We start from the raw sequence: 26,864 nt of genomic DNA on the forward strand, positions 1-26,864 counted from the left end.
AGGAAGAAGGTGCGTCTCAAAGGAGTGGGGCTCACTGTGTGTGAGAGACAATAAATGTATCCTTCTGGAGTGGCTATACAAGTAAGGTTGCCAGTTCATAATGATCCCAGGCCCGGAGGTTTCTGGGTCAGGCCTTGCAATCTAGGGACAACCCTTATGATGTCATTAAATGTAATGCATTAAGTTGCTCCCAACTTAATATGCAACCACACAGAGAGAGCATATTTTCTTGTTTGGATATTAAAACAGAAATTTTTAGCTAAAAGGGTTGTTCCCAGATCATGGTGAAATGCGGGGGGTTACTTTTCACTTACTTAGGGAGTTAGGATAAAGAACATTTAATCTACTTTACTTTCTTCTACCTAGAGGTTGGATCTGGAGCAGAGCAGAGAAGAACAGAAGGTGAACTCTGGCATGACAACAACTGGGAAAACTGGGAAGAGAAAAGCTAACTGAAGAGTTATTTAGATGGTGAAAATAATCCAGGTAGAATCAGGGCTGAATCTTTGTTGTTCACCTGCATTTCAAGTACATTAGTTAAAGCCCTCCCTAAACCTGAAATAATCGATGTCAGATTTTTTTCTGAGTTTTTCTAAAAGATTCATATTCTCGGATGTGTGAATAATCAATGCAAATAAACTCAGGATAAAACTCTATATACCTTCAACATGCTTCAAATATATTCACACCGTCAACTCAATCTTTATTTGTGTGCTGACACGTATGACCAACTGAACTCACAGAGATGTGCATAGATGTGGTTCTATAGTGTGAATAACAGCTATGTTTGAGATTATTTGCATAGGTGCGCTAAAAAACAAACAAATGACAAGTTAATATATAGACCTAATATATGAGAATTTTTGCAAGTTGCATCAATAAATCAGTTAAGCCTTGCGAATTGTAGCAAGCTGGTTCTGTGGTAGCTGAATGAGATTTGCACCTAACCCTTTCCCCCTACATGGAGCTGAGCCCCCAGAACTAGAGAATTTGGACCCTTGTCTCTTGCTGGAGATCACTCACAAAAACTGGAGACTCAGGGCCAAGCCCCAAGACCTGGCAACTCTGGGGAAAAAAAAAAGGGGGGGGGAGACACATGCCACAGTTACGCTGGCACATGTAATGAACACAGGATACCTGCCAAATTGTTTGCAAAGTTTGGAGAAATGGGCTGGATTTTCTCAGTTGAAATTTGATAACCTGTCTTTTTGATAAAGGTGGGTACTTCTCAAGCAGCTATAAAATAATGGAGTTGCATAGAACAAGAACTAGAGCAACTGAAACAATTGACTGGGCAGGATGAGGTGCCTGGCTGTTCTGTTCATTGTTGTTGCTCTTTCTGAATCTATCACTCGGTAAGTTATCATTTTGTTACTGGAATCTGCTTTCAGCCATAGCTACAATTTCTGATTCACTAATCAAGCAATGGGAAAGTGAGTGGAGAGGGAGAGGGAGACAGAGAATTGCCTTTTCAAATCCCAGATTTCTTTGTTCAGCATTTATGTGTGTATGCACTATTAAAGGCATAATTGCATTGTATAAAGTATGTGCCACATTAATGAAAATATAATGGGCCCTTAAAATAGGTTACTATCTCAGTTAAACATTAAATACTGTACTGATACATACATAACTAATATCTTCTTTCAAATAATCATCTTTCAGTTTATTGAGAGCTGAAGCAGGTCAACATGCAGTTCTCCCTTGGATGAAGCCCTGCCATCTGTTTCAGCTGGGCAGGTGCCACTGATGCCAGTAGAACTTAGGTGTGAGTGACTGTGTGCAGGATCAAAGCCTTGGTTAGAAGCATATGATGATACATAAGACTTTGATGACACTGAGAGAGTGTAATATTTCAGCTTGAATTCCTAAGTACTTTAATGCTGGAGTTGCTTCAATCTAGTAGATAAGATGTGAAGTACATGGTGATATTAAACTAGGAAAGGGCAACTTCATGTGTGTATGGAAGAGGGGTACTGGGTGGGATTGCCATAAGTCAGGACCTCCAAACCGGGACAAATGTGGGACAAATGTAGGATAACATTTTCAAATGTAGGACACGTTTTTCTAAAAATGGAGGACACACAAAAAAATTTGGTACTTTTTAAAAAATGTTAATATAAATGCATGTTTCTTAGGCATGATCAAAATGGAAGACATTTGGGCATTATTCCTAGACAGATGGCAGAAATGTACTTCCCTTTCTGGCCAAACACCCCCAACCTGCATGCCAAAACACACACGACAGCACATTTGGACATTTCACATGGCTTTACTTAACATGGCCTCTTGCATATTTCAGAGGCTTATTCCATAACCAAACCCCTTGGGTTTAACATGGCTATGCATGTTGAACATGTCAAGGTGGTTTCACCGTTCTTGCACCAAGTGTACTTCTCAGAAGTGTGTACTTGGTCAAGGGACTTTGGTTTTTCTTCACTGCGCATGAGTTTGTAAAAATCACAGCAATTTACATTGGCCTTGCCTCAGAGGCTTGCTGATATCAATATCACCATTAAAGAACCAAAAACACACAGAAAAGGCACTTTGGAAAGTCACACTCTCTTGGCTTCAGAAACAGTGGTTGCATGCCTCTCAAGCTGACTCATATCATCATCATCATCATCATCATCATCATCATCATCATCATCATCATCATCACACTATCACTGTCAAAACAAGGGAGACTTGTTAGCATTAAAAGCACCCAAAACACACTTTTGAAGGTGACACTCTCTCGGCTTCTGAAACAGTGCCTGCATGCCTCTCAAGCTGACTCATATCATCATCATCATCATCACCACCACCACCACCACACTATCATTGTCAAAACAAGGGAGACTTGTTGGCATTAAAAGCACCCCCCCCCCCAAAAAAAATAAAAACACCTTGAGGCCTCTGGCCACTCACTCACTCACTCACTCACTCACTCACTCACTCACTCACTCACTTTCTCCTCCTCCTTCTTCTCCTCCCCCTCCTCCTTTTCCTTTTCCTCCTCCTCCTTCTACCCCTCCTCCTCCTCCTCCTCCTCCTCCTCCTCCTCCTCCTTCTCCTCCCCCTCCTCCTTTTCCTCTTCCTCCTTCTCCCCCTCCTCCATTCGCCACGTGGCCTGGGGCAGAGGGGGCAGAGGAGGTGGGTGGCGTGGTTGCGTGCAGGTGGCGCCACCCACCTCCTCCGCCCCCTCCGCCCCAGGCTGCGCGGCCACGTGGAGGAGGCGGAGGCGGCGCCTGCTGCGCGTGGGCGCGCCACCCTCCCCGCCTCCCCGCACGGTCGCGCCACCTTCTCCCACCTCCCCGCGCCACCCACCTCCTCCTCCTCAGCCCCAGGCTGTGTGGCTGCATGGGGAGGTGGGGAGGGTGGTGCGCCCACGCGCAGGAGGCACCGCCTCTGCCTCCTCCATGTGGCTGCTCAGCCTGGGGCGGAGGGGGCAGAGGAGGAGGAGGTGAGTGGCGCGGCCGTGTGGGGAGGCGGGGGAAAGTGGCGCGGCTGCGCAGGGAGGCGCTGCCTCTACCTTCACCTCCTCCGCCCCAGGACTTGCTGCCCTCCTCTTCCTCCGCACAGCCATGCGCGGTGGAGGAGGAGGAGGGCAGCGAAGCCCTGTGGGCCGCGGCAACCTGGCTGAAACTGGGGTTGTCCAGGTTTATTGGTGGCACTTGTGAAGGGAAGGAGACGGTGCCGCCAAAACCAGGAAAATCCCGGTTGCAGCCGGGTTATGGCAACCCTAGTCCTGGAGGGGGGGGGGGCAAATATTTGTTCCAGGGCCACACAGGCCACAAAGACTGCCAAATATCCAATATCCAGAGGCCACAAAGATTGCCAAAAACAAAACCAGAAGTGGCACATATCCACTCCTAGTTTTGACAAATGGATATTTAAAAATGTTAAATAGTGTGTGGTGGGTAGAAGCTACCAGATGTTTAAAAGATGAATTGCCTCTCCTTTTTTTGTGAAAAAACAAATGGCACTCAGGGAAATCCAACGGAACCAAGGGCCAGACAAACAGCCTTGAGAGGCCAGAGTTCTCTCCTCCATTAAACCAATGATGATGTTGTTTGTGATGATTTTGGATAGTTGTTGCAGCAGGAAGGGACCTAAGCGTATTCATTTTGTTTGTTGTGTTCCAGTGTTCCTTTGCATAGAGGGAAGAAACTAAGAAACATTCTAAAGGAGAAAAATTTGCTAGAACCTCTTCTTCAGAAACACCATTATGACATTGGTACCAAGTATCACCCTGCTTTTTCTAATGCTGCCCAAGTGGCCGATGAACCACTTTTGAACTTCTTAGATGTGAGTTGGTCCTTTTTTATTATTCAGGAAGAGGATTTTCCAAAGGTTCTTTTTATTTTATCTGATGTCCAGGGTTAAAAACACAATGAGCCAGGAATTAGTTATGATGACGAGCTTAAAATGCAGTTGATTTCTAGATCATCTTCAGGTTCTTATGGTTAAATTTTTCTAGACTGTATCCAACTGGGGATACACTGCAATCAAGCACAGCACTGTTATGTTCTATCACTATCAAATGCTAAACTGTCAGATCACTGGGGCTTAACTGGGTTTAACTTTGGGTGGGCCTTGTACAAAGTTTCTAGCATGCTTCTACTGAGAGAAAACAAACATGATTTCAAAGAAAAAGTCAGAAAAAGACTGAGCTGTAGGAATCAAGCGATCTTTTCCTCATTCTGGGATCCTTTGTAGCCCAGGATCCAGCTTATTTTTCTCTCAATCCATGTTTTTACACTAAGTTGCCACCCAAATTATTATTTTCCCATATTCATTTTTTTGTAATGGATCTTGCATTTGAGCTGAACTCTTGGGTGGCAAGAGATGGTACTTATTGATTATGCTGATGTTGATGTACAGGTCTTTACTGGAAAGTTGGAAAATAATGACAGTTCTACTGTCTCAATGACTTACTTTTTAATGATATCCGGACTTAGTATTATTTCTTTTTATTTATGAAAATATTTATATCCTGCCCTCTATCTAAAGATCTTAGGGCAGTGTACAATGAAACTAACCTGGCTAATTAAAAACAGTATAATTAATGAAAAATTATTTTCAAATATGAAAAAATATTAAACAATAAGTTAAAAAGAATATTGAACTAGTTATAATAGCTTATTTATGAGCCACATTGGGTTCCTTTCTGGGAGAAAGGCAGCAAATAAATAAATAAATAAATAAATAAATAAATAAATAAATAAAGTTTGAAAATGATTTTAAAACCATTACATTCCATAACTTGGGTGCCACAGAAGGGGCATTTCCAATCCTCACTCAGTGTCTTGCCCAGATTAATGTTGGACAGAAGATGGTCCCTCCAGCAGATCCCAGTTTGGGGGCAGGCATACATTTGGAGAGGCACTCCTTCAAGTATTGAAGTCCTGAATAGTTTAGGGTTTTACATGTTATTAGCAGAACCTTGAATTCAGAACAGAAGCATATTGGCAGCCAATGCAATTCCTTTAAAGCTGGTGTTAGACGCTTTCTGTATGATATTCTACTCAGTAGTCTAACTTCTACATTTTGTGCTAGCTACAGTTTCTTAGTCATCTTCAAGGGCAGTCCCATATAGAGTGCATCAAGGTTTAGGAAGTTATTTAGGATATTATTGGTGTATGGACTACAGTGGCTAAGTTTTCCTGGTCTAGGAAAGACCATAGCTGGTGGACCAGTTAAGCTGGTCCCAAGCACATTAAACCACAAGGTCCATGTTGGTGTCCAGTGACAAAGTAATCCCAAAATATGCCCTTGCTCCCTCAGAGGAAATGCAATCCCATGTTGCTTTTTCACTCCCCAAATCTGAAACCCACCAGTTTACAGACTCTCAATCTTATAGGGAGTCAGCTTCAGTTTATTAGGCAGAGAGAAACAGATGTCTCAATGGCAGATGATGAGGAAATGGTTTTGAGCAATTGCAAGACATTGCAGGATACTGCTGTGTATGCCTCACACAATTTAAACTAGTTCTGAGGTAAAATGGACATTTAGCTTCTAGTCCTATGGTCTTTGTGTGTGGAATGGCCTCTCAAGAACCAAAATATATTGGGAAGGCCTTGATTTTAATACATGTTGTTTTTTTTCTCCTGCATTTGGGCAGGTCCCTTTCCCACATAATCTTAAGTAATGGGATATGGATTGTTTTTCTTAGGTCTTTCTTTTTAATATACATCTTAGTTACGTAGCTGTCAGGCTAAATGTGATTACAACTCACATTGACTGTTAAAACTAAAAATGTTATGAAGTTTCAAAAAAGAAAAATGTGCAAAGTTGGTTTGTCTTATCCATTAACAGACAGAATACTATGGAACAATCTACATTGGAACTCCACCACAGACGTTTACTGTTGTGTTTGACACAGGATCATCCAATCTCTGGGTGCCCTCTATCTATTGCAGTGATACAGCATGTCGTAAGTTACTCTGTGTATCAAATAGCCATGTTGACCATAAGACAAATACGAAAGGCCACATGATGGCAATATTACGAGGCTATTCCAAAAAGCACAAAATTCTCTCTGGAAGTTTTTGAAACTGCAGGTTTCTTCATCAGGCAAGGATTTTTTAAAAAGGCATACAGGGGAAAATGGGGTGAAATATTAAAGTGACATAGTCTGAATGTTATCTTGAGATGAAATGTGAAGAAAAGTCCACAGACTATCAAATATTATTCCTCAGGCCAACCCCACCCACCTGAAGAACTCACTGTTCTCTTCTAATAATGAGGGTTTTATTCATGTACAGCAGACCCATTGAATCAATGGGACTTATAATTTACCTGTCAGCAGTTGCTTCACTGAGTTCACTCTAGTTGGATAATTGGCTGAAATCTCTCTAGAAAAACAATATTTCATCATTTCCCCCTCTCCAAAGAGTCCCTGTTAGTAGAAAGGATAAAATTATATCAAATATACGCACTTCCCAAATAGGCTGATCCTTGAGGCAATAGTTTTCTTTGACCAGCAAATGCAGTCCATTAAGAAGATATCATTGATTATAATTTTGAATTAATCAAATGTTTTTTGTGTTGTTGTTTTTTTGCTTTAGAAACTCATCCAAGGTTTGATCCTTCTCAGTCTTCTACCTTCCAAAACGCACAGCAGACTATGTCAATTCAGTATGGCACAGGAAGCATGGAAGGCATCTTAGGATATGATACTGTGATGGTAAAAAGCAAACAAACAGGGTTACAGGGGTTACAGGGCAAACTGCCCAGAAAAGTCACTATTTATTCCTAGGATAGGAATCACACAGCATTCCAGATGTTATTCGACTGCAAGAGCCAGTAATCCATAGCCAACATAGCTGATGGTGAAGAAGCTGGCAGCTGTAGTCCAACAGTATCTGGAGAACCTGATCTGGAGAACCTGATCAGGTTCTCCAGATACTGTTGGACTACAGCTGCCAGCTTCTTCACCATCAGCTATGTTGGCTATGGATTACTGGCTCTTGCAGTTGAATAACATCTGGAATGCTGTGTGATTCCAATCTATTCTGTGCATCTTTAAAGCTAACTGTGTATCTAGAAGCCACATCAGGGTTCTAAATATATTTTAACCTTAACCTACAAATATTTTTACTTGATTTTAATGATACTTCAGCATGCAGGGTGGGAAGGTTTAATGAGTGGTATCCTACCACTTACCTATTTTTTTTCTAATGCTAAATGCAGTTCCAGGGAAAGAGGGGACTATTCAGCTGGAATGCAGATAGCAAGGGAAGGACTAAAGCTCCCAATGAGCAATGCCAATGAGAAAGCAGAGGCTTTTGTGCCTGGGTTTTTTTTAAAAAAGGACAAAAATCCTGAAGTGGCCACTAGCCCTGCAAATAAAATAATATGAAGTTTGTATGTGTATTTGCCTTTTGACCTATGGTGACCCCGTGAATTTCATAGGTTTTCTTAGCCATGGAACACTCAAAAGTGGTTTTGCCAGTTTTGAAATATAAGCTATAGCATCTAGTATTCATTGGTGGGCTCCCATCCAAGTACTAAACAGGGCTGATATGTTTAGCTTCCAAGATCAGACAGGATCTAGTGGGATCTAAAGCACAGAACATCTTAGACTAGCAATGTAAGTATTCACACCCAAGCATGACTGTACATACTTATAAGAATGTATTCATACTTACAGTTTTATAACCAAATAGTTTATTTTTGATGGTCATTGTTAGAATCAAAGTAGTACAGTAATTCATACCACACAGAGGTGATAATAGGGGCATTCCTCCATGTTATGCCATTGTCTCTCTGCAAGGACAATATCCTTTCATGTATCCCTGACAGTCTCTATTGTGAAGGCTAGCAGAGCTGTGAGGGATGCTATATTTCTTTAGCCCTTCACTCTAAATGTTACAAGGTTAGCTCTTCAAGGTGATCCCAGCTCACTGAGATATTTTGTAACAGGGATGGGCAACTATCAGAAGCTATGGGTCATGGTGGATCCTGCATAGACAGATAGGAGTCATATAAATCAAATGAATGAATGAATGAATGAATGAATGAATGAATGAATGAATGGTCACTTTAGCATACCAGAAGACTGTAAAAGATTGCACACCAACACTGTATTCCCTTCAAAATAATTCAAATTTTTGGGCGCCAAATGTCCTCAAACATCTCCAAATGTCTTTTTTTTTTTTAAACAGTGCATGAACAGGAAGTGACTTTTGGGTATTTTCTGCTGTAAAAGAACACTTATGTCTAAAATGAACTCTTCTTGAGGATGTTTGGGGGCATTTGGGAGTAAAAAAAATGATACCCAAGGTCCACAAAAATAGCCCTTAGGGCCTCATTTTGCCCACCCTTGTTTTAAAGGATTAACTCAGCCCATCGAGTTATTATCATCTTGGTGGATCACATGATTTAATCTTGTACCCAAAGAACATGTCCATTGGATTCTAATCTTATTCTGTCTCTCTAGCCTCCCTGAGAAGTAAAGGAATAATGCTTTTTCTTCCTTCCAGGTATCCAGCCTTACTGACACCAGGCAGGAGTTTGCCTTGAGCACCAGTGAGCCTGGAGTCATCTTTACCTATGTTAAATTTGATGGGATTCTGGGTTTAGGCTACCCCGCCATTGCTGTTGCTGATGTAACTCCCGTCTTTGATAACATGATGAATGAAGGCTTAGTGCAAGAAGACTTGTTCTCTGTTTATCTCAGCAGGTAATAGCTAAGATTATTTGTTTTGAATGGATGGAAGAATGATTGAAGAAAAATGCACCTGAGGTTTCTTTGTACCAGGGCTGGGTAATTTGTGACCCTCTGCATGTTCAAATCCTATCAACTTGTGGCAGTCTAGGGAATATTCAAGGATAATGGAAATTATAGTCCAGTAACATGTGGAGGGGCATGAATTTCTCACCCCTGCTTTATATATTGGGTGCTTTGCCTGCTGGCTGCCATCTTTTAAGTTTACATTCTAAGTAAAATAGCTGCTATTCTGCTGGGCTTGCAGTACCCTTTATTCATGGACTGTGGGAGATGGTAGCAGCAGTGGCAGGTTTCTATATCACTGACTAGTGACGTCACTCTTGGTTTTAATCCAAACTTTCATTTAAATGTGTTAAGCATTTAAGATAGCTCCTTTTAAAGTTTGGACTAAAACCAGAAGCAGTTTTCTATATCCATTGCCATGGGAACCATAAGCTGTCACTGTGTAACAGAAGAAGCCTGGTCTTTTTGCCAACATGGACAGATCTAGGGTGAGATATGAACTTGTGTTACAAAAACTCTTTTAATAGAAACATATAAGATACAATAATATAATACAATTCAACTTACGCTAAATTAGTGGTATGCCAATAATGCACCATATATTCACATTTCAGAGGAACAACTGGGAGCATGATCACTTTTGGTGGAATTGATGAATCTTACTACACTGGCTCCATTAACTGGATACCTGTCACTGAACAAGGTTATTGGCAGATTGCACTGGATAGGTAAGCAGAAATGTATGCTGGTGTGATTCTTAATGTATTGAATACTTCTAATTATATTAGGCAGTGTAAAATAAAACTGGAAAGTTTTACCAGAAACAATTAGAAAGGAAGAGATGAAGGAAAATAAAAAGCAATGCTAATCTACCACTTAACTATTAGGAAAAATATTCTTATTTATTTACAAGCTGATGTGCCTGCTTCAAAATATTTAGAAACCCTTTCGTTTGCCCTGCCCACTGCTTGGTCTTTCCATTTACTCCCTGTCTTCTCCCTCTCATTTTATTTTATGCTAGTCCTTCTTTTCCACTTCCCAATACTGACAGAGCCTTTCCCTTTGCTCACTCCGCTACCCATTATCTGCTTCTGTCTGTCTGTCTGTCTTTGCACTTTGTTCAGGAGCTCTGCAGGGAGAAATAGAATGTGGAGTGTCCTACAGGCCCTGTGGAGAAATGAATGAGTATTGTAGGCTTGCCTCAAGTGTGGTATTTGGCAGTTTAAAAGGTTAGGGAAGTCCCAGTGACTAAAGAAGGTATGTATAGCTTACAGACAGACTTTAATAAACTAATTATTGATACATTTTCAAATAAATATAATTTCAAGACACATGCTCACAGGATCTCCTAGTATAGGTACCAAGTTTCAAGCAACTAGATTTTACAATTGGATGTACAGCAAAGACATGTCTACACACATGTATGTTCTCCTTTATTATATATTTAGATTGATATCCTATTAGTGACATACACTATTGTAACATTAGTGTTCTGTCTGTTGTTGTGTGTGGGGATTTTTTGGTCATGGCTGAGGGAAGAATACATTATCTCTCTCACATAACCCTCACCCTCTTGAAACTTACTTATTTCCTATGTCCTCTCCAACTAGCCATTTAGTGGTAAATGGAGAGTGGGGAGCAGCAAAGGAATGTCCAGCTATGTAACTATAAGTGGACACAAAATAACAGCTTTTCCCTCTATGACTATTGGAGGACCTCCAGAAGGTTCTGGATTATGCCTTTTTTGTTGTGCATCTGGCCATAGGGACATGACTGGATGCTCCTCACTTCCCCATCAGCCACTTAATGGCCATGCTGGGAGGACAGGATTTTCACAGGCAACAGGTTAGCCCTGTAGAAGTGGGCAAAGGAGAGGGGAGATGTAGTAGATTCCACCTGTGCAGAACTTCATGTTCCGTCTTAGCCATAGTGCTATAAGCATGTGTGGTGCTTCATACACTGGAAGAAGATAGATGTCTGACATGAAAAGGGTACCATCATGTGTTTTTATTGCCTATAATTTGAAACAGATGTCACTATTAGCACTGGCAAATAACACAGCTGAAGACACTGCTCAAAAATGATAAACCCAGAAATGGAATGGGTGGCTTCCTACTAAGTATAGTTATCTGATCTTAATATGCTGCCACCATTTTGTTTCAAGTACATGCTTTAATCTCACAATTCCCAACTTCTCAGCATTTTAGTGAATGGCCAAGCGATTGCTTGCAGTGGTGGCTGCCAAGCCATTGTTGACACAGGTACCTCCCTTTTGGCTGGCCCTCCGTCTGACATAAGCAACCTCCAAAATGCTATTGGAGCTACTCCAGGACAATATGGTCAGGTAAGAATAATCCTTTATTCTTTGCCAGTGCCTTCACACTGTAGTTGGAGAATCATAGAATCATAGAATCATAGAATCGTAGAGTTGGAAGAGACCACTAGGGCCATCCAGTCCAACCCCCTGCCATGCAGGAAATCCAAATCAAAGCATCCCTGACAGATGGCCATCCAGCCTCTGTTTAAAGACCTCCAAGGAAGGAGACTCTATCACCTTCCGAGGAAGTGCATTCCACTGACGAACAGCCCTTACTGTCAGGAAGTTCCTCCTAATGTTCAGGTGGAATCTCTTTTCCTGTAGCTTGCATCCATTGTTCCGGGTCCTGTTCTCTGGAGCAGCAGAAAACAAGCTTGCTCCCTCCTCAATATGACATCCTTTCAAATATTTAAACAGGGCTATCATATCACCTCTTAACCTTCTTTTCTCCAGGCTAAACATCCCCAGCTCCCTAAGTCGTTCCTCATAGGGCATGGTTTCCAGACCCTTCACCATTTTTGTCGCCCTCCTTTGGACACGCTCCAGTTTCTCAATGTCCTTTTTGAATTGTGGCGCCCAGAACTGGACACAATATTCTAGGTGGGGCCTGACCAAAGCAGAATACAGTGGCACTATTACTTCTCTTGATCTAGACACTATACTTCTATTGATGCAGCCTAAAATAGCATTGGCCTTTTTAGCTGCCGCATCACACTGTTCACTCATGTTCAACTTGTGGTCTACTTGGACTCCTAGATCCCTTTCACACGTAGTTTCATTCAGCCAGGTGTCACCCATCCTATATCTGTGCATTTTATTTTTCCGCCCTAAGTGCAATACCTTACATTTCTCTGTGTTGAATTTCATTTTGTTAGCTTTGGCCCAGCTTTCTAGTCTATTCAGGTCATTTTGAATCTTGATCCTGTCCTCTGGGGTATTAGCTATTCCCCCTAATTTGGTGTCATCTGCAAATTTGATAAGTATGCTCCCAATTCTGTCATCCAGGTCATTGATAAAGATGTTGAATAGCACTGGGCCCAGGACAGAGCCCTGTGGGACCCCACTGGTCACTTCTCTCCAGGATGAAAAGGAGCCATTGTTGAGCACCCTTTGGCTTCGGCCGGCCAACCAATTACAGATCCATTTAACAGTTCCTTTGTCTAGTCCACATTTTACAAGCTTGTTTGCAAGTATGTCATGGGAAACCTTGTCAAAGGCCTTACTGAAATCAAGATATACTATATCCACAGCATTCCCTTCATCTACCAAGCTGGTAATTTTGTCAAAGAAAGAGATTAGATTTGTCTGGCATGACTTGTTTCTCTGAAACCCATGTTGACTTTTTGTGATTATGGCATTGCCTTCTAGATGTTCACAGACTCTCTGTTTAATGATCTGCTCCAGAATCTTTCCTAGAACTGATGTCAGACTAACTGGACGATAATTGTTGGGATCCTCTTTTTTCCCCTTTTTGAAGATGGGGACAACGTTTGCCCTCCTCCAGTCTGCTGGGATCTCTCCTGTTCTCCAGGAGTTTTCAAATATGATTGCCAATGGCTCCGATATTACTTTTGCCAGTTCTTTTAATACCCTTGGATGGAGTTCATCTGGTCCCGGAGACTTAAATTCATTTAGATTAACAAGGTGTTCCTCTACTATCTCTTTACTTATTCTGTGCTGAAATTCCCCTATTCTGTCCTCTGCTCCATTATCCTCAGGTTGAGCACCCTTTGCCTTTTCTGAGAAGACTGAGGCAAAGAAGGTGTTGAGTAATTCTGCCTTTTCTCTATCTCCTGTTAGCATTTTGCCATCTTCTCCACGCAGTGGCCCTACCGTTTCCTTCTTCTTCCTCTTGCTGCGGACATATCCAAAAAAGCCCTTTTTATTGTTCTTAACCTCTCTAGCAAGCCTGAGTTCATTCTGCGCTTTAGCTTTTCTGACTTTACCCCTACACATGCCTGCTATTTCTTTGAATTCCTTTTTCGTGATTTCCCCCTTTTTCCATTTCTTATACATGTTCCGTTTCAAACTTAGCTCGGTTGAAAGTTCCTTAGTCATCCATCCTGGTTTCTTGAGACACCTCCCGTTTTTCTTTCTCACTGGAACTGTTTGAAATTGTGCCTTCAGTATCTCCCTTTTGAGAAAGTCCCATCCATCCTGAACTCCTTTATCTTTTAGTATTTCTGACCATGGAATCGCCCTCAGTACTTCTCTAAGTTTACTGAAATCCGCTCTCCTAAAGTCTAGGATGCGTGTCTGACTCTGCCTGGCTTCTCCTCTCCATTGTATAACAAACTCCAGGAGAACATGGTCGCTTCCACCTAAGGATCCCACCACTTGCACCCCAGAGGTGGACAAATGTGACAGTACTGAAGACAGCAGCTCTTAAACTGGACCTAAGTTTGAATTTACAGATTAAAATGAAGTGATAACACAGCTTTTACAGAAGCTTTCAGATTTCTTGGAAGGCTCTACTTTGCAGAGAGAGAAAGAGACTTTACTTTTGTTATTTCATTCTGCTCTCTCTCTCTCTCTCTCTCTCTCTCTCTCTCTCTCTCTCTGGAATAGTTCTACTGACAGCTGCAGAAGTCCCTTTTCCTCCATACAGTCCTCTTCTACCCAGGGCATGTGTATGGATTCAATACTTTAGTGTGTCAACAGCACCACCTTCAGAATTTGGTCACACATTACAGTGCTAACATGCTATGTTGTATTATCGGAATTGGCTTTCTGTGAGATGACAAGATGTAAAGCTCTGGGTTAATTTATTTGTGATATTTAGGTTATTATTTATATGCCACAAAAATGTTTCTCAGGCCCAAATATCCTATTGGATTAAAGATGTAAGTTTTCACTAATTCTGTTCTTAAAATAAAGAGTAACTAATTTTAACAATTTCCCCCCATTCCAGGAAAGTCTTCTTGATATGAGAAATGAGCAGTTTCCAAAATATATTCACAATTAAAGACTTACTCTGTGCCAGATATGAGTGTGGTATTATTGCACAGAAAACAGCATTTTCTTAACAGATGATGATGATTTAGTAGAAAATATAAAATTATATTATATATTACTATTTTCTGCAGAGAAAATGCTGTTTCCTTCATGGAAAATCCTGTGCTTGATGACTAATTCTACACAAAATCAACATATGCAGAAAATGTGAAAAATACTAATCAGTTCTGGATTCTCCTCATCAGGATTTCCCAATACTTGAACAGACAGGCCAAAATAAAGCTGCTTTGGGTCACTTTGGAGGTACGCTGTTTAAATGACACACACATCTGAAGAGGCCAGAAGCTGCACCAAAGCTGCACTCTAGTCCTTAGGAATTTGGCATGGCTTCCACCCTCTTAAGACACATGCATCATTTAAACAGCATACTTCCAAAGTGACCCAAAGCAGTTTTATTTTGGCCTGTCTGTTCAGGCTCTTTCTTTTCATTTCTTTACAGTTTTCCAAATATGTTTGAATTTTCTTTCCATCCCTGTATTGGACACAAGGCTTGCCTTAACATTAAGCTAAATGAACTGGCAGCCTCAGGCAACTGATTTGGAGTATAATTGAAAGATCAGAAGATTAAGAATTGGTTCCAACTATAGCAGAGCCATTGAATCAATAGTTTAATGATAAATCAACATCAATGTAAATTCCATTTTTTCAGTGGATCTGCTCTAGCCAAGATTAATACTTGGGTATAGGTATAAATGTTTATTGCAAGGGAGAATAGACAGGCACTTGTCTTTTTCTTCTTCCTCAGCTTCCAAAATAACTTAGCTCAGCTTGGGAAATATGTTTCTTTCCAGGGTGTGGGTGGCTGGCTTTGCTGCTCTGTCTCAGGCAACATAATGTATTGAGTTCACTCTAGATGACTATCCAAATTAAATTCCAGAATATTAAAGATATTACATGAACTTTCAGGTCTGCTCTCATGAGATTCCCTGTTTGATTATGGGACAAATCCATTGCCTTTCTTATCAATTAAAGGTCTGCTACTGCTAGTTTATTTCCTTTGTGATGAGAACTCAAAGATGCTATATTTTTTAATGTCTTGCAGTACGACATCAACTGCAGCAACCTTTCTAATATGCCCGATGTTGTTTTTGTGATCAATGGAATTCAGTTTCCTCTGACCCCAGAAGCCTATACTATGAAGGTACACAATGAATGTGAAATTGTATTTATTACCTAGATATAAGATGTAGCCAGACAAGTTAATTATAGCAATCTTATATGATATGAGTTTTGCTGTCATCCTCATTTTATGTAACCCTGGGATTTATACTTTGGTGAAAGAACTGGCTGCTCTCATGATACAATGTAAGAGCATACTACAGAATTCTAAAGTCCCTCACCAAACTACAAATCCCAAGATGGACTCATAGCAGTTAAAGTGGTATCAAATTTCTAAACTGTGCAGGTTTAGAAGTATTCTAGGTAAATACAGTTGAGATCTTGTTGGTGATCTGCTTTCATAATTCACTCTGTGTTCATAAGTCATTAGTTACTTTTCGAAGTGGTGCACAGGGATGTTAGAAGGACAACACTGTCTCAGTCTGGAGAGAAAGATGCCTTACTAGCTCCTGAGCAGCTCTCAAACTGGCAGGACAGCTTAATCACATTATAGAAATGGCTTTTACTGTTGTCAACTCCCCGTCCCCACCCCCCACCCCCATCACTGGCTATTTATAACTTGTGGCTATTTCCTCAAGCTTCTGCCTAAACCTTTTCCTCCCAAGTTAGACAGGGCAATAGGACTGTCAACTAAAAATGTAAAATCATTAACACATAAGCTCAGAAATAGAAGAACAAAAGCATTATTTCAGAATACTGGCTGACATCCTATTAGCGAGTTACATAGCGAGATAATTCCAATTTAGTCCTGCATAACTTACTCTTTGGACATTGCAGAGGTCTGACCCCTCTATTGACCATGCAATGAACATATTCTCTCCAAACCCACATTTTAGCTGCTGAATTTTCCTAACTGGCTGATTGACAGCAGGTAGAGGTGGTAGAGCAGCATCTACTTGTAGTTCTCTAGGTGGACCTCTATGGGATTGCCAGGGGTTCCTAGAGGATGTCTGCTTCTGTGTTATCTGGTCAGGAAATGGCTACGGGGAACTGCAGCAGAGAATAGCTGGTTTTGGAGGGAGAAGGTGAGGAGGAGATGTGTTGTATTTATGCCTGTATATAATTTTATAATTCACCTCCCAGCATGAGATCTTGGCCATTTTTAGATATACAGAATAGGTCACATTTGATACTTGCCTATTTTATAGGACAAAAGCCAACCCAAATTCAAAACATAATACTTTTCTGTTGAAGAACAATGTGATTCCCATGAAATGATAATTTAATAATAATAATAATAATATGTTTTATTTATGGACCGCTATTCTGCGATGATCATAGCGGTGTACAGTAAAATCGTAATACAATACAAAATACAGTTAAAGGAGGGAGAAGTCTCGTCCTTCAGGCAGTCCAAGATGTTGCTGGTCTGCCTGATGGCCCCCTCTGAGGCCGAGATGACAGTTGAGGAGGGAGGGGCCTCTTCCTTCAGGCAGTCCCTGATGTTGCTGGGTCTGCCTGATGGCTCCCTCTGAGGCCGAGGTGACAGTTGAGGAGGGAGGGGCCTCTTCCTTCAGGCAGTCCAAGATGTTGCTGGGTCTGCCTGATGGCTCCCTCTGAGGCCGAGATGACAGTTGAGGAGGGAGGGGCCTCTTCCTTCAGACAGTCCCTGATATTGCTGGGTCTGCCTGATGGCTCCCTCTGAGGCCGAGATGACAGTTGAGGAGGGAGGGGCCTCTTCCTTCAGGCAGTCCCTGATGTTGCTGGGTCTGCCTGATGGCTCCCTCTGAGGCCGAGATGACAGTTGAGGAGGGAGGGGCCTCTTCCTTCAGGCAGTCCCTGATGTTGCTGGGTCTGCCTGATGGCTCCCTCTGAGGCCGAGATGACAGTTGAGGAGGGAGGGGCCTCTTCCTTCAGGCAGTCCAAGATGTTGCTGGTCTGCCTGATGGCTCCCTCTGAGGCCGAGATGACAGTTGAGGAGGGAGGGGCCTCTTCCTTCAGGCAGTCCCTGATGTTGCTGGGTCTGCCTGATGGCTCCCTCTGAGGCCGAGATGACAGTTGAGGAGGGAGGGGCCTCTTCCTTCAGGCAGTCCCTGATGTTGCTGGGTCTGCCTGATGGCTCCCTCTGAGGCCGAGATGACAGTTGAGGAGGGAGGGGCCTCTTCCTTCAGGCAGTCCCTGATGTTGCTGGGTCTGCCTGATGGCTCCCTCTGAGGCCGAGATGACAGTTGAGGAGGGAGGGGCCTCTTCCTTCAGGCAGTCCCTGATGTTGCTGGGTCTGCCTGATGGCTCCCTCTGAGGCCGAGATGACAGTTGAGGAGGGAGGGGCCTCTTCCTTCAGGCAGTCCCTGATGTTGCTGGGTCTGCCTGATGGCTCCCTCTGAGGCCGAGGTGACAGTTGAGGAGGGAGGGGCCTCTTCCTTCAGGCAGTCCCTGATGTTGCTGGGTCTGCCTGATGGCTCCCTCTGAGGCCGAGATGACAGTTGAGGAGGGAGGGGCCTCTTCCTTCAGACAGTCCAAGATGTTGCTGGTTCTCTGCCTGATGGCTCCCTCTGTATCTGTATTAGTGTATCTGTGGCCTGTTACAGACAGCCAAAATAAAGCTGCTTCGAGTCACAGTGGAGGTATGGTGTTTCAATTATGCACGCGTCCTAAAAGTCCAGAAGTTGCACCAAAGCCATGCTCCAGCCCTAAGGACTGGAGTGTGGCTTTGGTGTGGCTTCTGGACTCTTAGGACGCATGCATCATTGAAACACCATACCTCCACTGTGACTCGAAGCAGCTTTATTTTGGCTGTCTGTAACAGGCCTGTGACAGCTATTTCCCAGAAATTTTTAAAAAGCTATTTGCCCTGTCAGCGTACAAAATCTAAGCATCATGAAGTCTTATATTGCACATGCTGTCAAAGACCTAGTACTTGAGGTCAAGCTATAGATGGGTTCAGAGAATACAATAAGTCAGAATTGTGCAAGAACTGGGTTAGTTGGCATGTCCTGCTTGTATGTCTCACTTGTAGTGGGAGCAGCAAAACAAAGTACACAGTTTTGCTTTGTGGTTTATTTAAGATGTCATCTGAACATGGGCACAGATTCTTCTCTGGTACATTTTTCTCCCAATAAACCAGAGTAGTGACCCAGGGTTTGTTTCAGTTTTTTCTCTAATTTGTTGTTGTTGTGTGCCTCAAGTTGATTCTGGCCTTTGGCAACCCTAAGGTGAACCTAGGGTCATAGGGTTTTCTTGGCAAGATTTGTTCAGAGGAGGTTTGTCATTGCCTTCCTCTGACACTGAGAGCATGTGACTTGCCCAAGAACACCCAGTGGGTTTCATGACTGAGTGGGGAATTGAATCCTCGTCTCCTGAGTCATAGTCCAACATTTAAACCACTACACTACGCTCTCTAATTTAGTTGGAGACAAACCATCAGAGAGGAAGCTGGGACCCTGTTCAGATGTTGTGCTTATTTAGCACACCATGGAGCAAAGCTCTGTGGTTCTTTAGCTGCTCCTGCTACAAACAGGAGCAACCAAACAGCATGCAAGAGTATGCTTCTTGTAACTGCAAAGTTAAGGTTCTCGCACTTCCCTTGCTCTTGTGTCATCTGACTCCAGGCAACATGCAAATGTTGTAAGTGTTTACTAAGAAGCCAGAATGTGGAAACAAGTAATGCACCTCCCCCTCCCCCTCCATCAGTTCCTCTTTTTAGGGATGACTCAATCTAGAGAGGACAGTGAAATGTCAACCTCCCTGTGCTCTTCTAACACATCAGCTGTAATACCGCAATAGTATTAAAAAGAAATGGAAGAAAAGATAACATGACCTTGCCTGCTCCAGGATGGAAAATCTGTAGTTCCCCTGATATTGTTGGATCATAGAATCATAGAGTTGGAAGAGATCACAAGGGCCATCCAGTCCAACCTCCTGCCATGCACAAACACACAATCAATGCATCCCTGACAGATCCAGCCTCTTTTTAAAGAGCCCCAAAGAAGGATACTCCATCATTCTCTGAGGGAGCGTGCTCCACTGTTGAACAGTTCTTACTGTCTGGAAGGTCCTCCTAATGTTGAGGTGGAATCCCTTTTCCTGTAGCTTGCATCCATTGTGCCAGGTCCTATTCTCTGGAACAGCAGAAAACAAGCTTGCTCCATCCTCAATATGACATCCCTTCAAATATTTAAATAAGGCTACCATATCACTTTATGTCTTAAGATTACATCTTAGCCAACATATGGATGCTGGGAGTGACAGGGCTAAATTCAGAGTTACCCTTTGCCTCTCTTAGCATTTTGGACTTCAGCTTCCAGAAACTCAGCCAACATGACCAGTTGTAAAGCATGATTGGAATTGTTGCCCAAAGCATCTGGAGGAATCAAAATATTCCTTACTCCTATGCAACAGTAACATAAGCACAAATGTATATTGTATGTATTCAATATAGTTAAAGTATGACACCAGGCAGATGAGTTTTCTTTCACCATTGTACATAACCATAAATGCACATGCTCAGAATAGGAGTAGAAACAAAATCTAATTCAACACTACTGAGAGCCTCAGCACTCCTGCCATTTTTGCCATAGACTTGCTAAGCATGATGATCCTTGATGATAATGTCTTTCTTATCCATACATGTAACAGAGAGCAAATAGCCAGAATATGACAATGACAATACAGACACAACAATGGCATTACAAAATCAATCTCATCATCATGAGGAGCTGGTAGCTCCAATGTCATTGGGCTGGTGGATCTACTCATGTTGTTGTTGTTTTGTTCCTTCAAGTCATTTCTGACGTATGGGGACTCTAAGACAAACCTATCATGGTATTTTCTTGGTAAAATTTATTCAGAGGACATTTGCCATTGCCTTCCTCTGATATAATTTGCCTAAGATCACACAGTGGGTTTCATGGCCAAGCTGGAAACTGAACCCTGGTCGCTAGAGTCATACTCCAACATTCAACCACTATGCTACACTGGCTCTATGCTGGAATTGAAAGGCACAGAGCCCATTGTCAGCACCTTGGATAGTTCCTTTGTAGTTTTAGATTGAAAGCTGCAGTGGAGTCATATTCCCCTGATACCAGTGATGGGGAACCTTTTACAGACTGAGTGTCCAAACTGCAACCCAGACTCCACTTATTTATTGCAAAATGCCACGTTCCTCTGGCTTTCTAGTAAGAAACTCTGGCAAACTCTGTTCTGGGGCAACAGCATGTGTGCCCACAGAGAGGACTCTGAGTGCCATCTCTGGCACACGTGCCATAGGTTCGCCACCACTGCCCTGATACTGACATTGGAGCCACTATCCTCCATGGCCCACCACTCTTACAGATTGAATTATTGTATATCCTGCCTTCCATTCTCCAATCCCAGAATTCAAGAGAACTTACAAATGATTAAAACCAGCACCGATTAAAAAGCATCAGTAATGTGTGGGCATGAATGATTAAATTACACAAGCCTACAAAACCGAGGGTCATAAAATGTTTATAAAATGTATGCTGGTTTTATAGGAATTTGGCATTCCAAATCCCATAAATGACTTCAGATTTTCTCTGTCACGTGCAGTTTTTTCACAACTTGTTTTGATGTTTCTGTGTGATGTGACTGAATGAAATGATCCTGCAAAGAGTAAGAAAGGGGTTAAAGTAATCTAATAGAATTTTGGAAGTCTTTAATTTGCTGATATGAAACACAAAATTCTGTTAAAAAACACTAAAAGAAATCACACTGGAACATCAGCACCCACGGTTAATCAACTGCACTGATAAAAAAATCAAAGTTATGAAGGAACTGTGTATGATATCTTTTTACTGTGTTTTTTTAAATCAACACTTAAATACACTAGAAACATATACAATATTGGAAAATGTTATTTCATTGCAGCCCTGATATATATATATATCTATATATATATATATATATATATATCCCCCACCAACCATTGTGAGTCAACACTCATGTAAAATCCTACAAATTCACCAGGTCCACTCTAGTGGAGATGTCATCACAGGACAGCTTCCAAAAACAGCCCAGAGTTTCCTCTGTCAGGACTTTCCATGGCTCAGTGTGCAAAGAAAACCCATTGGTGTCAGCCCTTCTAAAAGAAAAAGGCTGGAGTTTCATTCTTTCCCCAAAATGTATATCCTATCATTTCCCCAAAATAATTCAAAGTGGCTTATTATAATAATAAAAAAATCCAAATAACATCTAAAACATGTGTTTTAACACTACAGAAATAACAATTGTGGTGATACTCATCAATATAAGAAATCAAGAATATAAATACAACCATTTGTAGCACAGAGATCAAAAAGAGAACACCATTACTGTAACATACAAAATAAAAGGGGGAAAATATTCATCTATAAATCCTAAAAGCATGCGCTGGTCTTTTACCAGTTTCACCAACAAAGGTCTTCCATAGTGTGTGTATGTGTATTCAAGTAACCTTTTGACTTATGGTGACTCCATGAATTTAATAAGGTTTTCTTAGGTAGGGAATACTGATGTGGCCATTTCCTTCCTCTGAAATATAGCCCATAGTACCTGGCATTCGTTGGCAGCTTCCCATCCAATTACTAACCAAGGCTGGCCCTGCTTAGCTTCCAAGATCAAATGGGATCTAGTGCCTTGAGGGTGTAGAAGTCAATTCAACTGAATGTAGAGAATGCTGCATGCACCATGCATTTGCTCAAGGCGAATAAACTTTCTCTGTGTGAATGTTACCCCATCCATTCTCACCCAAATTGATTTCTTGGTTGATAATATTTACAGTCAGCTGTATCTAATGTTTCTCGTTTCATTTCCTTTAGGAGTCCCAAGGAAATTGTAATAGTGGTTTCCAAAACACATCTGGAGACCTCTGGATCCTAGGAGATGTGTTCATCAGAGAATACTACAGCATTTTTGACAGGGCAAACAACCAAGTTGGATTGGCAAAGGCAGTCTAGAATAACTTTAAACAACAGCAAGTGTTGTAATTGCTCAGCTAATCAGCTTATTCAGATTGCATTTTAATGTTACAGTAATGGCTTTGAGCTAATGAAAGCAACTTTAATTATGTCCTTTAAAAAACAGTAACTGTCTGACGACTTCAAAGATAACCTGTAATTGGTTGATCTCATTTGTTTCTGATCTCATTTGTCTGCAAGAAATCAAATAATAAACTGTCTCCAAACTATGATTTGTACAGTAGCCTATCATTAATAAGAGTAAGGTGTTTTTCCCCATAGTTCATTGTAGGAATGAGTAGGGAAAAACTCAGTTCAAGCAAGATATAAGAGCTGAGTGTTGGACACGATCAGCTGAGATCTCTCATAGCTACATCTCTGTAGATATATTTCTTGATGCTACACCCCAAACCTACAATTTAAGCAGTGCAGTCCACACACAAAGAGGCATTTCCATGTTGGTGGAGATTGGGGACATGAACAGGGATGCTTCCAGCCCTGTTACCAGATACGCCCTCAGAACATATGAATGAAAGCATATATCAGGGATCTGGTAACTTTGACAAGGAGTGTGTCAGCTAAATTGGACTCAGAAACCTGTATTCACAGAGAGTTCACACAGAACTCTTTAAAAAGGGACATTTTATTGAACATACATCAATCAAAATATACACAGTAGTTGCAAATATTATGGTGGATCTTCCCAAATGACAAGGCATATGAGCAACAGCCAACTAACAAGGCAGTGAGGATTTGGAATTAAAAGCAGTTTGAAGGTAATTGAGGGAGACATGAGGAAAATAAGTTCAAGAATAAGGACAATACTTTTCCTAAGTCACACATGCATACATTCATGCCCACAAAAGAGACAGCAGTTTTGAACAACTGTAATATGCAGGGAAAGTACTTCCCAAAAGATAGATTTAAAAGATTGCCTCTTCTTAGTCATGCTTGGACCTGTGAAGAGCTGGGGAGTCCTCCTGGCTGAAACAGTGCAAAGAAAGGAGGACAAGTAATCAAGTTCCTCTAGATCAGAGCCAGGAGTTTGAGAAAGAGAATAAATTCATGAGATTCTCTAACCAAAATAACAGATTCTGGCAGACTGGAAGAGTGATTTCAGCTCAGAAAAGGGGCCTCCAAGAAGGAGGCAGACAGCTCAACTTTCTGGTTCTAGTAGAACCCATACCAGAATATATCACTCTTTTAAAAGTATCTTAGGCCTAAATAGGACATTAGAATTTCTCTAAAACAAAGGTGCGTCTTTAAACAGAAAGTGTCCACCTTGACTTTCTGAGACACAGTATGTGGGTTATCCAAGATGGTAATGACTCAGACAAGAACCCATGTAAAAAAGGTATTACATAGGTCAATCGCCATTGCCCCAAAGGTGACATTTTCTATTAGTGGACTTTATCACATGGGAGGCAAGAGTCCTCCTCATGTGATTAAATTGCCATTAAATCCTGTTAATAATGCAATTGGGGAAAGATTATCAAATCCCCAAGCGCTTCTCCCATTCTTGTCCCATTTGTAAAGAGTAATGGAGTAATGGAAACTCCTGTTAATACCAAATGGTGCCTCCATTACTCTTTACAAACAGGACAAGAATGGGAGAAGTGTGCAGAGGTGTGATAATCTTCCCCCAATCATGCTATTAAATGAATTTAATGGTGATTTAATCACGGGAGGAAGATGCTTGCTTCCTCTGTGTGATAATCTTCAGTGTCATTTCTTGTTCGTAATGCATTTCTTTGCCATCTGCAGAGCCACATGCTGGGAGAGGTAAAACATTACTTGGGTAGGGTATTCAATATATATATATATATATATATATATATATATATATATTTGTTTAAGTAGGAAGCTTAAGCAAACTTGATGATGATGGATAATGGAATTTAGCAGAGGTGATGCCTACAAGATTTGACTGAGAGAGGCCTTTTCCAGCTAACCTTTGCTTTCCTAGACAAGAGTCTTCCATTTCTGAGCATATATATGTACATCTCAGCAGGGGGTTGTACAGATCTGATTGACTCCTAACAGCATTTCTCCTGTAGCTGGACTTGCAGATGCCTGTCACAGCACATCCAGCTACAGGGGGAAAAGCTGTACACCTCCCCATTCATCATGCACCACTTTCCAGCAATATGTTAATGGCCATATGAGGGAAAGAGCTGAACTGCTTATAAGAAAAGTTTAGGGCAGATGTTTACTCATTACTTGGCCTGACTTGGTTTAAATTATGGGGGAAAAACCAATCTAGAAATAAAAACAATCTAGAAGTATGTTTATATGCCTTTCTAACATTACCCAATAACTGGATATTGTGCCGAACTGAAGAGTTTGCATCAGATATATGACAGCCATGCTAAGTCAAATGTGTTGGACCACATACCCCATCACCCCCAACAAAAATACATGGCTATAGTAGCTGCACATAACAGGATTTCTAGTCTAACACATTTGTTCAGTACCAGATGGGGAAAGAATGATAAAAAATTTAGAAACTCCTAACACACAATCATATTTTGATCTAAACAGGAATGCAAGCAGAAAACAGGACTGTCCCCACCACTTCCTTTTGGTCTCCCCCTCTCCTTTTGTTCAAATTCTAAAAAACTGGAGTGTGCCACTTTTAAAAGTGATTTACTTGGCATTTTTCAATATACAAAGAATATAGAAAGCTGCCTTATACTGAATCAACCAATTGGTATATCTATCTCTGCTTTATCAACTCTGACCAGCAGTAGATCTGCAGGGTTTCAGCTACAATTTTTTCTTAGTTCTAACCAGAAATCCCTGATATTCCTTAATGGTCTACCGCTCAAGTACTAACTAGGTCTGGCCCTGTTTAGCTTGTGAAATCAGATAAAGTTAGGTGTGTTAAGGGTGTTAGGGTGCAGTATGATGGAATGTGGGTTTGAACATCTGTTCATATTGTAGTAGAGCTCTTAGTGAGTCTTCTGATTCCTTCACCATATGCTCTGCTTGCTGATCACTTCAATCTAATTGCCACTTGAATCATATGCTTTAAACTTAGACAACATGGAAAAACACAATGGTGATGATGAGGATAAATGCTAAATACGATAATTATTCTGTACATTTCCAGTGATTCCTGTACATTATCTTACAAAAATCCTGTTGTAAGGGAAATATGGTGTGTGAGAAAAGTAAAGCAAGTAATCACTTGATACTTGCAATAGTTGAATCCTGGACTGGAAAACAGTCTGACTTCCAATAGACTCACAAATTGCATGTTGGCCCCAGGCAAACCACAATTAACTGGCTGGGTTGCTGAATTGCTTATCAGATTGTAGGGATTGGCTTCTGAAGTTGAGATAGGTACCTCCAAGCTCCTTATTTGTCCTTATTTATACATCATCCATCCTAAGATTTTTCTTAAACACACATACACAAGCACCATAAGTTGGCTTAGGCCCATGTGTACATCCTCTTTTAAAAGGAAGTTGTTATTTAAGTTCCATACACATATGGAGGGCCACTTGCTTCCCAACCCTCCACTATTTTTAAGTTAAAGAGAGAGAAAGCTCATAGTGAGAGGAAATGCCTGGAAATCATCATTTCTGTGGTTCAGCATGGATCAAGGTTCTTTTCCCCATTCCACTGACTGTTGTAGTGATGCACTAGCGCCTTGTTCATTTTTCTGTAAAAGAAAAAAAAAATAGCTTAATGTTTGCAACATGCCATAAGTAAGGTATAAGCATCACAGTATAGAAATTTAGTGTGGAGACTGTATGGCTTTAATTTAAAGTTGGACCAGCTGGTCCCACATATAAAAAGAAATAACTGAGGAACTTTCATTAGTTAATGAATACAACCATATTGTGAAGTCACAACGTCCATGAAAATTGACAGCTCTAATGAAAATTGATAGCTCTAATGAAATCAGAATGATACCAACATTAATCTCCAAAGATTAAAAACCTACCAAAAAACTATGGATGCTGGCCATGAAAGCCTTCGACTTCACATTAATCTCCAAATCTGTGAGTTACAGAACTTTAAATGCAATACTGGGTCTCTAAAATACAGTGGGCCCATCCCTTATGCAGAGGATCCGTTCTGGATCCCCCCATGTAAGGACAATTCCGCATATATTTGTGCCCCATTGTTTCCAATGAGGCACGTGCTCGTGTGGCACATATCCAATGTCGGGAACATGTCCAATTGCCGTGTGGCTTCAGCGTAAGCGTCTGGTGTGCCTGCCTATGGCATGGGCACACTGTTCTTCCATAAAATATATGATACATAATTTTTAATTATTTTATTATGATTT

General features: G+C 41.3%; 2 protein-coding genes across 2 annotated transcripts in view; one reads left to right on the plus strand and one right to left on the minus strand.

The window, feature by feature from the left end:
• Nucleotides 1–1,299: 1,299 nt before the first annotated feature.
• On the plus strand, nucleotides 1,300–22,564 carry LOC149316149 (embryonic pepsinogen-like). Its single transcript, XM_089518626.1, has 9 exons — nucleotides 1,300–1,355; nucleotides 4,128–4,290; nucleotides 6,301–6,418; nucleotides 7,053–7,171; nucleotides 8,970–9,169; nucleotides 9,835–9,948; nucleotides 11,420–11,564; nucleotides 15,595–15,693; nucleotides 22,427–22,564. The coding sequence occupies exons 1-9, from the start codon at nucleotides 1,300–1,302 to the stop codon at nucleotides 22,562–22,564; spliced, it is 1,152 nt and encodes a 383-aa protein (XP_089374752.1).
• A 1,836-nt stretch (nucleotides 22,565–24,400) lies between these two features.
• Nucleotides 24,401–26,864, minus strand: part of LOC149316150 (adhesion G protein-coupled receptor E3-like) — a 35,018-nt gene continuing 32,554 nt past the window's right edge. Inside the window, exon 16 of the mRNA XM_089518293.1 lies at nucleotides 24,401–26,231. Coding sequence (XP_089374419.1) covers nucleotides 26,169–26,231 — 63 coding nt within the window. The 3' untranslated portion in view covers nucleotides 24,401–26,168. The remainder of the gene's footprint in view (nucleotides 26,232–26,864) is intronic.

Source organism: Sceloporus occidentalis, unplaced genomic scaffold, assembly GCF_023333645.1.
Source record: "Sceloporus occidentalis isolate IW3139 unplaced genomic scaffold, rSceOcc1.0.p SCAF_3, whole genome shotgun sequence".
Classification (NCBI taxonomy): domain Eukaryota; kingdom Metazoa; phylum Chordata; class Lepidosauria; order Squamata; family Phrynosomatidae; genus Sceloporus; species Sceloporus occidentalis.

Coding starts and splice junctions, on each gene's coding strand:
- LOC149316149 (XM_089518626.1), top strand. CDS start 1,300: ATGAGGTGCCTGGCTGTTCTGTTCATTGTTGTTGCTCTTTCTGAATCT. Junction 1,356..4,127: donor CTTTCTGAATCTATCACTCG/GTAAGTTATCAT, acceptor GTTGTGTTCCAG/TGTTCCTTTGCATAGAGGGA. Junction 9,949..11,419: donor TGGCAGATTGCACTGGATAG/GTAAGCAGAAAT, acceptor CCAACTTCTCAG/CATTTTAGTGAATGGCCAAG.